General features: G+C 51.8%; 1 protein-coding gene across 2 annotated transcripts in view; it reads left to right on the top strand.

Moving 5' to 3' along the window:
- The first annotated feature begins 6863 nt into the window (after nt 1–6863).
- The window catches only part of SLCO2A1 (solute carrier organic anion transporter family member 2A1), a 76952-nt gene continuing 67616 nt past the window's right edge, over nt 6864–16199 (top strand). Inside the window, exon 1 of one of the 2 annotated variants that reach the window (XM_072955075.1) lies at nt 6864–7328. In XM_072955075.1, the coding sequence (XP_072811176.1) occupies nt 7233–7328 (96 nt within the window). In that variant the 5' untranslated portion in view covers nt 6864–7232. The remainder of the gene's footprint in view (nt 7329–16199) is intronic. The other variant, XM_072955026.1, reaches the window with a different exon arrangement.

Genomic DNA, 16199 nt, shown 5'->3' with positions numbered 1-16199 from the left:
GGAGAAAAGCAGGGAACAGCTGAGGAGGGAACAGGGGACCACTGCTGAGCTTGCAGAAAACAACAGTAATAATGTGACCATTATTGAGTCCAACCCACTCTTGACACGGCTGTAAGAGGCAAGTGCTGCACAGAGAGGTTAAGCAACTTGCTTTAGGTGACACAGCCTAAGCTGACAGAGCAGGAAGAGTGAAAGAAGATAAGCCCTCTTTGGACTGCAAAGTCTGAGGCCTCGACCCTACAGGTGAGGAATCCAGCTGTCCCCAGGAAGGTGCCCACACAAGGCCTCTGACCTACGGTTCCTCCTGCAGAACTTGGGGGCGGGGGAGGACAGAGTTTCAGATCGAGGCAGCCACACTGCATGGCACCCTTGGATCAGCCCTGAGCTGGCTGAGTTCCAGGGCTTTGTCTGGGTTGTTGGGGACCAGGAAGACCCCAGGGAGTCCCCAGAGCCTGGGGGCGCTTTACAGCCCAATAGTCATGCTATTCCCCCTGGGGCCAGCCTTCCTCTACAGGGGTGGAGGGCGGGGGGTGGGTGATGTCACCGGTGAGGAAGAAGGGACCAAGTGGGAGAAACACAGCACGAGGAATGATTTTGAACATCGCAGAAATACCTAGAGGTGTTCAAATTACACTGCTGGCAGTCAGTCCCCAAGCAAAGAACTGTTGGCAGGAAGTTATCCGTCAAGTCCCTGTCGATAAAAGACAAAAGTTAGAGACATCCCTGACATTCAAGAGCAGCAGAGGACTTAAATAACTCCTGGTGGCCCTGGCAGCCACTCTAAGAGATGGTGACAAGCCCTTCTCAAAGTGAAAAGGTACTAATTGTAAAGAGTAGGAGACAAATGCTATACTGAGATTTTTCCAAGTGAAATACAGGCTTATGGAAAAGAAATAGGAAAAATAGAAAACTTGGTAAAGTTTTACTAGTGTGTGGAATGACGGGTGGAGTAGAGTTCAAACACAGTTAAATTATTTTTGAAAGACTATAATACAAAGATTAACGAACGGTTCAAAAACAAGCGTCATGGCAAAGAGACAAAGCACTGGTTTTCTGGTTACTTGGCAACATCCAAATGACAGGACCAATGGTGCCCCAGGCCCTCACGTGGCCAAGGACGCCAGCGGTGCTTGCCCAATGCGTGACCCCAGGTGAGGGCCCAGCCCTGCAGGGGTGGCCGACAGCCACACAGGCAGATGGCCTGGGATAAGCACCGCGGATACAACCCGAACCCCAGGCGGGTGGAGTGTGGAGGTGGGGCAGGCCGGGGGCCCCTCAATCCCGGAGAGGAGGCTGCCGCTGAGGGGCCCGACATTGGAGGGGCACAGGGCCAGATGTGTGGGGATCTCTCCTTTTCCTGCCCCTGCTATGCCTCCGGTCAAAGCAGTGAGTGGCCTGCCCTAGATGAGACCCGGAGCTGGAAGAGGACACCAGGCCTTGAGAAGTCCTTTCTGGAAGAGCGTGGACATCCCATCTGTGCGCCCCGCCCTCTGTACCCCGGGTTACGTGCAGAGCAGCTGGGGTTCTGCCCCTCTCCCTCCTCGCCGCCTTTTCTCCAGGGGAGAAGAGGGCAAAGTCAGCCCCGCGGGGGGCCCAGCATCCCAGTGGCTGAGAGAACAACGCGCAGCAGGTGCTACAGGAGGGAAGGTCCTCGAGAGGGCAGAGTGTGACTGAGGGCTGTCAGAGCGGGAGCCGGGAGGGTCCCGGCGGCCCCAGGCTGTGTGCAGACCCCACCTGGGGAGAGCACTCCAGGCCGGGTGTGCTGCTGGCAGTGGAGGCTCCAGGGGTAAGGGACGTGTGAGGCTCAAGGTGGGCTTCAGACCCCTGAAGGGCCATCCGGTGGAGGGTGCACTTGGCTTCCTACATGCTGCGGTGCCACCTCTGGGTAGGAGTTCCCAGGAGCTGTCACTCTGCACCAGGACACAGGAGGTTTAAATCCTGGCTCTACCACTGTAGCTGTGTGGCCTTGAGCAAGTTACTTCACCTCTCTGTGCCTCAGTGTCTCCAAATATAAAATGGCACTAATCAAAGGAACCCTTCTCACTGGGTTGTTTCGAGGATTAAGTGAATCAGCACTGTGCCGGTGCCAGGAAAGGACTGTCAACACTGTGTGTTTGTGCAATAAAGATATAAACTAGTGCCCAGGGTGGCCCACAGGAGAGCAGGCTGTTCCACCAGTGACAGTGACACAGTGGTGGAGCATGTGGCTGCAGAGGTGCCCTCCACCTCTGGTGGGGCTTACTAGTCTCGTTGGCCAGGCCCTCCCCCCACAACCTTGGCACACTAGGAGCTGGGTGACCACAGTTAATTCATGATCGCACATGAGTCCCAATTGTCAGCAGACCTTCATCAGCTGCTGCAGGAGGGGTGGGTGTGGTCCAGGGACTGATAAACACACAGAGGGGGCCCTAGTGACGGCAAGACTGACCATGTGAAGACTCCAGGGGGCAGAAGGGAGGGTTCTCCCCCTTCCCGCCACTATGGAATGCAGGCAGTGGGGGTTGACAGAGACCGTGAGAGTCTGGAGGCCTCAGGAGCAGTGAGGCCTTCCCTAGTCCCTGGGTCTTTCTGGAATTCATTTTAGCTCAATTCCATTTCATAAGCATTTTTTAAAGCAACAGGATATGCTGGGCCAAGTGGGGAACACAAAAAAATCAGCACAGAATCTTTATCCCAAGGAGCTCACAGCTGACTTGGAGGAAGAGACATGGGTGTCCTTATCACCATCAATCCTGACAACCACCAGGGCAAGGGCAGCTCCCCACACCAAGACCTCTGATGTACTAGGAACTCTAGGCACCACCTCACACACACTGCATAACCGCCCCAGGAGGGGGACGCTGGTATCTCTGACTTAATAAGAAGGCACAGAGATGCTGAGAGGTTAAACAGACCAGACAAAGTGACACAGATGACGTGAAGGTGGTGGCATCTGTGTCTGATTCCAGGGTCTGTGCCCTTAGCAACATGTATGGTCTCCACTGCGACTGGTAATAATAAGGGCAGGAACGCATGGTGCGTGTTAGCCAAGAGCCTCGAGTCTTAGTTTATTTGTCTGTAACATGGGCATAATGACCTCTGTTTCCTGAGTGACAAGGGATACCGTACGTGACAGGTTCTACTGTTGTTCTGGGGGCCCAGAACAGATGTAGTAACAGGAGGTGCTCTTGAAGGGTAGAAATCAAGTGCTACGAGGCAGGCAGCACAGGAGGGGGCCAGCGTGAGCAAAAGCCCGGAGGGCTTTGCAGCTGCTCCAGCTTCAGGCCAAAAGGAAGCCTGGGAAGTTTGGGGAGGGCCAGAGTTGCTCAGATCCTTTACCTTCCTCCTTCCTTCTGCACTCAATAGGCAAGTTACTGCTGGCCTCTGTTTGCACTTTCTCCCTTTCAGCTCCTCCTTAGCCCATGTAGTCTGGCCCCTGCTCACATCACCCACTGGAAACACTCTTGCCAAGGTTCTCACTGCCAGCTTTCCTCAGCATCCTAGGGTGTTTCTGACCTCCTCCTTGAAACACTGCCCTGGGCTCTATCGACACCCACTCCCAGGATTACTTCTCTCCGCACTGGACTCTTCCCCTCTATCTCATTTGCTGGCTCCAAGCCCTGTGCCACCTGGGTGTTGTTGTGGCTGGTCCTGGACCAACTTCTCCAAGTCATTCTTGTTGAGACATTCCTCCGTTCTCGAGGCTTACCCACTGCCTTCATGCAAGAGGTTGGAGCCCCGATCTCCAGCCCAGCATCTGCCCTGAACATCCCCCACACTAATCTGCCTGCTGGATGCGCTGCCTGCATGTGCTCTAGGTAGTCTGAACTCAGAATGCACCTAGGGGGACTCACCGCGTTCCCTGGGTCCCCTCAGCCAGTAGTTGGCATCACCAATGCAGGTTGCCCAAGTTAGACACTGAGAGTCATCCCTAACATCTCCCCCACTGACACCGGGAGGCCATTTCCTTTCAATGTCTCTTGGGCCTTCCTCTCCTCCCCAGGACCATCCTCACTGCCGCAGAGCTCCTGGGATTCCTTCCCCCGACTGCCCCCCTGTACTCTGGCCCAGCTGCCAGAGAGGCCCACATAAAATGCAAACCAGCCCAGGTCACCCTCTGTTCGGAAGCCTTTAAAGGCTCTCCATTATGCTGGGGATAAGACCTACACTTTGCGTGCTACTCAGTATTCCAATTTCTTCACCACAGACCTTCCCACTGTCCCCAGGTCTTATGCTCCAGCCAGAATGAAATCGGAGCAGATTTACCCTCTTTTACCCTAATCCTTCTAATCCTTCTGGGTCCTAGGGCTCACTTTAAAACTCACCTCCTCCAGGAGGTCTTCCTGCTGCCCCAGGATGAGTTGGGACCCCTCTTCTGTGTTCCCATAGCAGGCACGCACAATAGCACACCGACGCTTTGTCTCCTAGCTCCCCATAAAGTCTTTGAAGACTTTGAGACCATAGAGTCTTTGAAGTCAGGGGCTGTCCTGGTGCTTTGTTTTTCTAGGGTGCTGAGAAACATTTGTTGAAATCAAAGGATCTGGGGAGAGTCTTGGAAACAGATTGTGGGGGTGCTCTTTTCCCGAAATGGGTTACTCTACATGCAGACAGTGAGAGGGAGCAGCCAGAGGGTTAACTCCACTTCTTAGCCTCCTTCATGGAGGGTAGCCCGGTGACCCAGTTTGGGCCAACAAGGCTTAAGGAAAAGTTGCTGAGCATGCACAGGAGAGATCTGCTTCCCTAATGTGAGCATGGCGCCTTCCTGTTTCCTGTCTTCTCCTGTCCTCCTCCCCTGGAATTAGGAGAGGAGGCTGGCGGTGGAGTAGCCATCTTGTGATGAAGAGCCAGCCATGAGGACCAGAGCCACACACTAAGGAATCTTGAAGGGACCTAGGTCCTGACACCTGGACTACCGACTAGCAGACTTCTTACTATAGAAAGACAAGTAAGTCTCATTAAAGCCCCAGCTTTGGTTGAGCCTCCATTGCATTTAGCTGAACTGCCCCTAGAAAAGGCAGAGGATGGTAGATAACCATCTGTGGGCATTTGTGAATAAGCCTTTCCTTTAAAGATGATACTGGTCCTGACACTGGGCAAGGTTCATGGGGCAGGACAAGGTGAGGGCTGGAGAGGCTGCTCCTCCCTGGGGTTCTATCAGAGGACCACAGCCAGGTCTCACGCAGAGTTTGAGGGAGGCTCCAGTCACGGTGGCTCTAATGTGACCACGACCTTGTCTGGGTCTTCTCTGGCCTCTACTTAGTTTCACTTGTGAAACGAGGCTGCTGGAACAGATAACTTTTCAAAGGGCACAGGGCTGCAAATCCGGGCTTTGGAGTCAGGCGAAGCTGGGTTCGTGTTCCAGCTCCATCACTTACTAGCTGTGTGGCTTTCAGACGCTGTTTTTGGTTGACTTCATCATCATCATCTGTAAATCCAGATTGTAATAGTGCCTATAACTGTTGGGCTAACACTGGGGTTCTGTGGAATCACGCATGCGCGTTCCAGCAGACTGCCTGGCACAACCCGCCATGGCTGTTACAGCCTAGTGCCAAATGCGCACCGCGTGCTCTGCGGAGGCAGCCACCCTTGTGTGCAAGTTCTCTAAGATGGCACACTGGTGCCTGGAGTTGCACGTCTACTCTAGATCTGTGACTGCTACAGGGCTCTGGAAAGCCTCTCTGGATGCCCCTTGCTCTGTGGGTGGGTGGAGCGCCCTAAGGCCACCCAGTGTCCAATGGCTTTTCCTCCAGCGCTGCATGCTGTTAAGACTCCTTGGACACAGGTAGAAAGGAGAAGCCCCTGGACAGCCCAGCATAGGCCTGGAAAGGCATCACGCCGTGGGTAGAAATAAGAAACCTATGTGGTCCATCTGTTTTGTGGCCCCGTCTTAGCCAAATCTTCCTGAGTATGGAGGGGCATCTTTTCCGGGGAATAGCAGAGGGGCGGGGGCTTGCAGCGGTTGGCTCTGCAGGGAATTGCAGGAATTAGGGAGCTGGAAAACTATGTCCAGAACTGGATTTCTTATTGCAACTGCTTTTGGCAGAAAGTTTTTATCCTTCTCTCAAAAGTCTCACCTTCCTTCTCTTTTCTGCACTACGTATCCTGGTGGAAAAAAATCTTGGGGAAAAAAATTAAGTGGCTATTCTATTCCAGCCCTGAGAAGGAGATCAGATCAGTGGGGTGGGAGGCGGGGGTGGAGGTAGATCCCGTTTTTTTCACGGGGGCCTCCCTCCCCCTCTTTCCTCTCCCCCTTCCTCCCCACCACAACACTCCAGGCCAGACCCAGCCACGCTGACACTTGACAGCACCTCCAGTTTACCTTGGCTCTGGTCCAGAGAGTTCAGACCCAGCCCCGGGCGGCCCCCACCTCTCCACCTTTGTTACCCAGCCCCTCTCCAGCGCAAAGAGCAGTTTAAATATAAATCAGTCCTCGACACAGAGCCTCCTCGAGTCTCAAAGCCATCACCGGAACTGAGAGCCCAGGTTTTCGGCGAGTGCAAACAAGCAGAGACCGGCTCCGTAAATCTCCCAGGGCGCGTCGGGAGGGGCGCGGAGGCTCCCCTTCCCTTCAGAATCGTCGGTTCTTCTTCAACCCTCCGGGCTCCCGTTGGCCCCTCCAGCGCCCCTCGCTCCCCTCCCTATTGCTCCCGCACCCGAAGCCCTGTGCCGATCCCTGCTCCGGTCCCCTCGAGTCTCCCGATCCGCTGCAGCCACCCCGCCCCGCCGGCGCCTCGGGCGCCCCTACGCTCTTCAGCCTCCCGCCCCCTCCCGCCCCCTCCCGCCCCCTCCCACAGACCGCCCCCTCCCCGGGCCCGCCACCTCCCGCCCCCACCCTCCGGCGGGCGGGACCTTCTCCCGCGGCGGTCGAGCCCTGCAGGTCCCAGCGGGGTGCGGGCGCGGAGACTACCCCGGCCGGAACGAGGTCAAGCGCGGCGGGCCGCAGCGTCACACCTGTCTGAGGGGGAGGCGGCGGCGGCGGCGGCGGCGGCGGTGACGGCGGGGCGGGGGCTCGCAGTGCCCTTGACACCCGAGGAAAAGAGGGAGGAGGGAGCCCGCGTTTCATCATCGGCGGCGGCGGCGGCGGCGGCCACTTATAAAACTTCTGGGCGCGCACCCTCGCGCTCAGACTCCGCGCTGCGTGCCTCCTCCAGCCACCGCCGCTGAGCCCGCCACCCGCCGGCTGCCCGCCCAGCCAAGCGCCCCGGCCCCGCTCGCCTAGCCTCCTGCCCCGCGCTGCCGCCACCACCACCACCATGGGGCTACTGCCCGAGTCCAGCGCGCGCCAGGGCAGCGGCGCCTCTGCGGACCGAGCCGGCCGCTGTCCCCGCTCTATCTTCAGCAACATTAAGGTGAGCGGAGAACCCGGGCCATCTGGGCAGGAGTCGCTCCGGGCGCACCTTCGGAGGAGCCCCGGCGTCTGCTGCGGGCGCTCAAGAGGCGCTGGGGGCGCGGGCTTCCACCCTTGCGGTCCGTCCGTCGGTGCGGCGCTCCAGGACGCGTCCCCGCCGGCCCCGCACCGCGGGAGAGGGGTGCTTGGACAGGCAAGCGCGTGCTGGGCGTGTGCGAGTGCCTGTGTATGTGCATGTGTGCGTGTGTGCGTCTGTGCGTGCGCGACTGTGTGCGCGCGTTCACACGCCCGTGTCATGGGAATAAACAGAGCGATGAAAGTACCTGCTTATTGGGCCAACTCTATTCAGATAGTTCTGGCACTAGCCGAGTCCTGTTCTTTGATTGAAAAAGAACATCTGGCTGGCACCTTTTTTGGTCTGCTGTGGGCAGTTAACTTCGTTAAGGGAGTGGGCTTGGGGATGCCTGGCCTGGCGCCCTGTAGCGGACGGGCTGTGGTCCCTCCCAGATAAAGGAGATTAGAGCCCATCTCATCCTGGGTAGGTGCCAGAAGGGCTGTTCTCCTTCCCCAGGCTTTTGCCTTCCCCAAGGGCAGCATCGCGTGGGCTTTGCTACTTGGACACGCTGCTACCTGCAATGTTGAGAATTCCCCGGAGGCTGGCAACCATCCCTGCAGCGCTGGGACCAGCCTTCCTGGTCCAGAACTGGACCCCGAAAGGCAGCGGGCCCTCACAGTAGATTCAGTAAAGTCTCTTTACTGAAAAGGTGCCTCTTGTGTGCCAGGGTATGGAGAGTTGGTGAAGAAAAGATGGGGTAGGCAGCTGTATTGTGAGGACGCTTTCCTCGCAGGGGGTCAGGACTGCTTTCCATCCCCTCACAGGTCCAGGAGCACCCGACTGGTTGAGTCCACACTCAGGTTTTGTTGCCTAATGTGCCCCCTGTGGTGAGGATGTGGGAGGTTGTTGAGCTCACGTCAGGGCTCCCTGGGCTCAAGGCAGGTGATTGTGGTGCAGAAAAGCTATTTCCCACAATCATGCCATCAGATGGGGCTAGGTAAAGCCTGCAGTGGTGCAGTTAAGGGGAACCCAGATCACACAAAGGGAAAATGGGGGTCTCTGTGGGCTGGTTATGTGTGTCCAAAAGAAAGGGATCTGGAGGTCACAGTACAGCCCACCTATGTAGTTACTCACATTATTAGCAGTAGAGCTGGGATCGCCACTCCTGCTTCTGCTCTTTCCCCACACCTCGGTAAGCAAAGGCTGAATTGATTCTATGATTGGATAGAAATAAGATAGAAATTTTGAGATAGTTTAAAATAATCTTCAAATCTCCTCACCCTTGGCCAGACCCTGCTAAGAACACTGTGTGTGGTTCTGGTCCCACCATTTAAGAGAGCTTAGGGAAGTTTCAGCAGAGAGCTGTTAAAAATGTGGTGTTTGTCTGGAATTGGGAGCAAAAGGTAGGAGCGACTGTTGGGTGGTCTGAAGAGAGAAAGTCCCAGGATGGAGCCAGGGTGGGGCAGCTCCTTCCGTTTTCACCATTCTTGGGGTTGGGGGCAGGAGGGGCAGCTGACAGCGAGGGCAACCCCGGATGAGATTGATCCATTCAGACCTGCCCTGAGTCCCTAAAATAAATGAGTTTATGGCAGCAGTTTCTTTGAAGATCTATAAAAATAAGATAATTTATCACGTGCTGATGATTTAGCCACACACGCCTGAGGCCTGGGCCCATGCCAGTTGGCCTCCTGAAGGCTCACACGAGTTGAGACTTTTTCCTGAGTCTAAAAACCAGATTCTTTTCATCATTGCCTCCGTTGAGCCATAGTAATTCTAGGACCAGGGTTAGGAGCAACTTACACTTAGTTTTGCTTATCAGCCTGAAACCAGGTAGGAGATTGACTATCTCAAGGCAAATCTGAGGACTGGAATTTCATTAGTTAAACTCCCTGAAGCCTCTTCTTCCAGCAGGTGGTGCTGGCTTCTGGGGGCTTTGCTATTTGATGAGAGGTTTCCTTTTCCCAATGGGAGGTTCCCTGGCTGCTCTGCATCCTCCCCTCCTAGTGGGGTACAGACTACACATGTCTTACAATGTGAGGAGGAACAGGGGCCACCCAACCTGAGGACCCACCATTTTTCCAGGTTCCTTGTTGTTGGGACAAACTTAACTGATTTTTTAATGACATTCCTGCAAAACCCCACGTACCATATGATTTAGGGAAAGGGGATGAAACCATGGTTCTGAGACCCAAGTCCCATGCCAGCCTCTTGCTAACTCAGTGATACAGGGAAGCATTTCTTGCCTTTCCTGAGCCTCAGGGTCCTTAAGTGAAAAAACTGGGTAATATGAACAGTTCCCCCTGGAGGGCAGGCTCCCTAAGGATTCCGTGGAATGAGGCGTAAGAAGGGGGCTTTGTAAGTCATGCTGGGCTCTCTGGGATTGGCATCATCGTGAGGTCAGTTCTCACCTCAACACACAGGACTGCACGTTCAAACGTCATTTAGGATCTGTTACTCTGCCAATTACATTTCACTATTCGAAGTTAATAGTTAAGAGAAACTACAGTTAATAATAATAATGTCCATAATGAACTCATCTGCAAAACAGAAACAGACTCACAAACATAATAAATGATCTTATGGTTACCAGGGGAAAAGGGGCGGGAAGGGATAAATTTGGAAGTCTGAGATTTGCAAATGTTAACCACTATATATAAAAATAGATAAATAACAAATTTCTTCTGTACAGCACAGGGAACTCTGTTCAATATCTTGTAATAACCTTTAATGAAAAAGAATATGAAAATGAATACACATATATATATACGCGACTGAGACATTATGGTGTACACCAGAAATTGCCACTGTAACTGACTATACGTCAATAAAAAAATAAATAAAATAAAAATAAAAGCTTAAAAAAAATAATGTCCCCAAATAGCAAGAGTAGCTAGCAGCAACAGGCCTGCCTGCAGGTACTGGTAACTGTGGAAATATTTTACCCCTGTGTGATCCATATTACACCTCTATCAACTGGATACTGTTACTGTCCGTTACCTTGTTATTGATGAGGAAAACAAGGCTTGGTGAGGCTGATCTTTGGGCGTGGATACGGCCAGAAAGGGTGGGGTGTTGAGGAGCCAGGAATGTGAGCCTCTAGAGTCAGGGCCCCTAACTGCTGTGCAGCCCAGCCCTCTCCATCACATGCCCTGCTTGCATGTGTGTTGTGGGGACAGGTTTCAGGGATGGTTTGAGGGAATGGGGAGGGAGAATAATGGAAATGAGTGGGATGGAGTCGGGTGGGTGAAAGGTCACTCAGACCCTCTCCTCCTGTGACTGTGCCCAGAGCCCTTCCTAGCTTTCATTTTGCATCCTGGTGATGAATTTGTGACCTGTGCTGCCACAGAATAATTGGAAGAATGATTTACTGTGAAATAATTATAGATTCCTAGGAAAAATAGTTTTAAGAGGTCCTGGTTCCTCCCAATAGTTCCGTCTTATCTAACTATAGTAGAATACCAAAGGCAGGAAAATTGACATTGCAATGTGAGTGCTGATCACAGATTCAGGGAACCACCACCCCACCGCTTCAAGAGAACTATCCCATCGCCACAAAGACCTCCTTCCTCCTACTATCCCTAATCTGCTCTCTATCACTGTATTTTTGTCATTTTGAGAACATTGTATAAGTGGAGTCATGCACTATGTGACCTTTTGAGATTGGCTCTTTTCCATTGAGCTCAATGCCTTCGAGACCCATCCAGGTAGTTCCGTGTATCAAGTTTATTCCTCTCAATGGCTGTGTACTGTGTCCATGGCATGGGGGTATTGTGATCTGTCCAACCATTCACCTACTGAGGGACGTTTGGGTTGTTTCCAGTTTGGGGCTGTTACAGATAAAGCTGCAATGAACAGTCATGTACCTGTTTTCATGTGGACATACATTCTCATTTCTCTGGAGTAAATGCCCAGGAGTTCATTTGCTAGGTCATATGGTAGTTGCACGTTGATTTTTAAAAAGAAACTGCCAAACTGTTTTCCAGAGGGGCCATAATATTAGTTCCTTTACATCCTTGCCAGCAATTGGTGTAGTTACTGCTTTTTATTTCAGCTTTTCTAATAAATGTGTGGTGATATCTCATCATGGTCTTAATTTGCATTTCCCCAACGGCTGGTGAGGTTGAACATCTTTTCATGTGTTTTTTTGCCATGTGTATATCCTCTTCACTGAAATATGTCGTATATTTTGTCCATTTTCTAGTTGGATTTTTAAGTTATTGTTTGGAGAATTCTTTGCGTATGTAAGATACAAGTCCTTTGTTGGGCATGTAGTGTATACATACTTTTTCCCAGTCCATAGCTTATCTTTTCAGCCTCTTAATAGGATCTTTCACGGAGAAAAAGGTTTCGATTCTGAGGAAGTCCAATTGATCAATTTTTAATTTTCTCAATCCTGCTTTTGGTGTCATGTCTAAAAACCCTTCACCAAATCCTGGCTCCGGAAGGTGTGCTCCTGTGTTTTCTTGTATAAGATTTGTAATTTTACATTTAAATCTATGATCCATTTTGAGTTCATTTTTGTACAGGTGCGAGGTTTAGGTCAAAGTTTGTTCTTTTTTTTAATTTTTAATTTTTTTAACTTTTTTTATTGAGTTACAGTCATTTTACAATGTTGTGTCAAATTCCAGTGTAGGGCACAATTTTTCAGTTATACATAAACATACATATATTCATTGTCACATTTCTTTTTTCGCTGTGAGCTACCACAAAGTTTGTTGTCTTTTAGATAAGCAAGATTATACTGTAAAGCATAGGGAAATATACACAAGATCTTATGGTAGCTCACAGAGAAAGGAATGTGACAATGAATATATATATGTTCATGTATAATTGAAAAATTGTGCTCTACACTGGAATTTGACACAACATTGTAAAATGATTATAAATCAATAAAAAATGTTAAAAAAAAAGTTTGCTGTCTTTGCTTGTGGTTATGCAATCGCTCCTGCACCATTTGTTGAAAAGACTATCCTTTCTATATTGAATCACTTTTGCACTTTTGTTGAAAATCAGTTGGCCGTACTTGTGTGTGTCCATTCTGTGTTTTCTATCCTGTTTCACTGATGTATGTGTATGTCTCTCTGCCAATACCACAATGTCTTGATTAGTGTAGCTGAACAGCAAGTCTTGCTATTGGGTAAAAGCTTGATTTTTATTCTGCAGTGGTATGGTTACCAAATCTTACAACGCATTCAGTTTCCCTTCTACTCTGCCTTTTAGGAAGATTTAGGGACAGACTGAAAGTTTGCTTTTAGTAACTGGTTGGTGTCTTATGTATTCGTGTGCTCCAGCTTTTGTTCTGGCCTTAGCTGAATTGTTGTCCTTTCCCTTGAACTTGATTTTTTAATCTATGTTCCTGAACTTTTTCTGTTCTTAATGACAGCCCTGCAAGGGAGGTATCAGCATCTCCATTTCATACTTGAAATCGAGGTGTGTCCAAGACCACATATCCAGTACATGGCAAAGCAGGAGTTCCCACCGGGGTCCTCTCACTCCCAGCCCCCTTCTTCCCACAAACACAGACGCCTCTCAGTTCTGGATTCTCTCGTCTGTGAATATCTGGGCCTGAGCCCAGTGATCTCTGAGGTCCTTTCAGGTTCTCAGATTCTCATCTCATATAGTTAAATTGCCGACTGAGATGAGGTTAGGAGCAGGACCAGTTGGGTCTGAGCTGTGATGGGAGACCTGCTCCGAAACCTGGCAAGAGTGGAGGGTGCGGGCTAGCTGGCTTGTCTTGGATCGATCCCAGCTCTCTCGGTTTAGAGGACCTTTATTCCCTGGGTGTGTCCTTCTTGATTCCCTGGGGTGGATTAAATTTGATCAGGGGCAGAGGATGAAACCAAGGCAAGGAGTCTCAGGCTATACTGTGGGATGACGGATGGGAGGGTACCTTCCAGTGAGCAGCCCTCTTCCAGAGCCGTCTTCTTAGCTTCTTTGTTTCCCTTGTTGGTGGAGATGCCATGGAGGCTCTGGCTTGGGGGAAGGGTTCCAGCCCTGGGCAGTAACCCCAGAGCTTGTGACCTTTGGGACACTCAATCTTGTCAGCATTGGCACTGGTGCCCCTGCCTCTAGAAATGTGGACAGACTAACCCTTTCTTAGAGATTGAGTGTACACTCGAGCCCTTGATGACAAGTTTCATTTTGTTTACCCAGACATCTGCCATAACTTTTTATGTTCCGAAGGCTGCTCCATCCAACACCCTTAGGAGCACAGAAGGCCTCCGTTAAAAGGCAGCTGGTACCAGGGAGGGCTGTAGTAAGCTAGTGCTTGTCAAGCTGCCCCACCCAGATGCCCTGAATTCTAGAAGGGAGTGAGCGGGTTTCCAAACGGGGTAAGACAAGGGGCTGAAGGAAGAGTTTGGAGATGTGTTTTGACCAACCGTAAATATTACATTTCCGTGGTATTTTATGTTTTATCCTAAAATCAGCTGAATTTTATAGTTTCCTCCACAATATATATGTTTTTCTAAATAATATGCTGTATTTCCCCCCAAATCTTGGAGTAACACTGATGCTCCAGGAAGCTCTGCTGTGTCTAACTCACGTCTCCCAAATGTGACTCCCAGGTGGAATATAACGAGTTTGGGAAACAACACAGCAGACCTCTCGTCAGAGCTAGTTTATCTGGTTAATTCACCCAGCCAGCCTTTTGGGCATAGAGGGAACAGTACCTAGAAACTGTAAGTGAGACAGGTGTGGGGTGTGGATGGCAGACAATTCCTGGGCAGAGCCCATGGAACATTCCGGGAGAGGAGCTGGCCAGAGAATGCAGTGAGACCCCTGTGGGCCTGGGGAAAAGGGGCAGTGGCGGAGGGGAAGGGGAGGGGGGCCAGCAGGCTTCCAGAGCCACCCTTGTCCTGCCCAGTTGGCTATCAGAGAGATTGCAGGATGGGATTAAACTGACCACGTTCTCGGTCTGTTTTACAAGTCTTTCCTGCCCGCGCGTCAGGCCCTTCTGAAGTTGCCGTGCTTTGCCTTGGATTCGCAGTGCGGCTGAGGGAAGCAGTGGGGAGCTGAGCATTGGTGCAGTTGCCTGGGCCTCACTTGTTCATAAGCCTTGACTGAGTGTCTGCTTGGAGGAGGCTCTTCCCTAGGCTTCCCTGTTTGCTCTCGGCTCCCTAAGAGGCCCCCAAGTTTCCAAGAAACAATTGTCTGTAGTGTCTACTTCCCAGTGGGACCAACTGTTTCAATTTGCCAACGACTGAGGGGGTTCCCGGAACACAGGATTTTCAGTTTGAAAACTGGAAAAGTTCTGGGCAGATTGGGATGAGTTGGTCGCCCCACCCCTTCCCTTGCCGTGACCTTTTATAAGAATGGACTTCCACCCACTGACTGCGGGGCAGGGGAGGCACTGATGGAGGGTCAGGGATGGCGCCCAGCAATGGACATCAGCCTCAGGGACCCCCAGCAGAAAGGAACTGGAGGCTTCCGACAAGAGCAGGGCCTGTTTCCCCTCTGGTTAGTATGCGGAAGTCCTGCCTTCATTACTTGTCAAGATTTGTACAGCATTTTTAACTTCTCGCTGTATAGCATCCATATGTGTAATGATAAAACTGAGCTGTAGAAACACGGTGCTCCTGGCTTGGAGAATTACTGAATTTCAGAATTGAAAGTGATGAGAAAGCTCATGTGCTCAGAGGCAGGAAGCCTCTTGATGATGTCCTTGCCTCTGCTTGCATAGCCCCAGTGATGGAGAGCTCACCACCTCACAAGGCAGGCCCAGCCATGGTAGCACCTCAGGCTTTTGGCAAGTCTCTCCTCTAAGCTGAGTCTGCCCCTGCGCTTCCATGCACATCCCCCGGAGCGGAGCTGGCAGAACCCCTGCCTTCCTGGTCACTCTCCTCCCTGTTTCTGGTAGAAGGCAGTCTCCCCTCTCCCAAAAGTCCCTTTAACTGAGTGAAAGTAGAAAGCCAAGTGGCCTGGGCTACCCTCTTCTAAATAGCCCTGCCAGGCTCTGAAGGTGGGTGTTACTGAGAAGCCCCTGTGACCCCCTGACTCTTGTCCCAGATCACAAAGGTTTCCTTGCTGGTTCTGGTTATCATTCATGAGGGGGCCTCAGGCTTTGTGGAGGCTAGTAGGCTCAGGGTTTCCTGGAACCAGCAGAGACCTTCCCATGATGGGAACTCCCCCACATCAGGCCCTGCAAGTTTGTTACGCCCCCATGAGCCAAAGGCCTGCTCCTGCTTCCCCTTACTTCTCCCTGACTTTGGGAGCTTTCAGGGCGTATTCATGCCAAGCCTGGAAGATCCCCAGATGGCCGACCCTCCAGCCTCCAGCTGGATGACATCTCTCTGGAGCAAGTAGACAGGGGGCTCACTGGGGACCACAGCCCCTGACCTTATCACTAGAGGGCCCAACAGAGATCCTTACGGAGGGCATCTGGCATCATGCCAGTGGGATGTTCTTGTGGGTCCTGGTCTGTACCCCAGGGCCTCAACCTCCGACCCACTCACCCGGACTGGTAGAGCCAAAGTGATGTAGAATCAGCCTTGTCTAGTGGCCGTCTCCACCCCTGGACCTTGTCACTGGCTTGGAAAGTGAGCCTCAGGGCCTTGTGGCTGCTGTTTCATTTTCAAACTGCCCTTGTTGTCAGGAGGCATTCCTCCTGGGCTCACTGCTGCTCCAGCTGCCTGCTCCTTCAGGGACTCAGTGCCTCCTCCTTCATGGACCCACTGAATCGACATGTAAATGAAATCCATAAACGCGTACACTTAACAAGGACTGGGGACAAGCGATAGTCAAGCCTGTTTGGGTTGCCTTAAAGTCACAAAGATTCAGAATTCCCGTCCTCAGCCCCAGCATATTTTTAGCAGCAAT

This window comes from Vicugna pacos, chromosome 1, assembly GCF_048564905.1.
Source record: "Vicugna pacos chromosome 1, VicPac4, whole genome shotgun sequence".
Taxonomy (NCBI): Eukaryota; Metazoa; Chordata; class Mammalia; order Artiodactyla; family Camelidae; genus Vicugna; species Vicugna pacos.
Note: the sequence above shows the minus strand (reverse complement) of the source record. Positions and strands in the feature narration are given on the sequence as shown.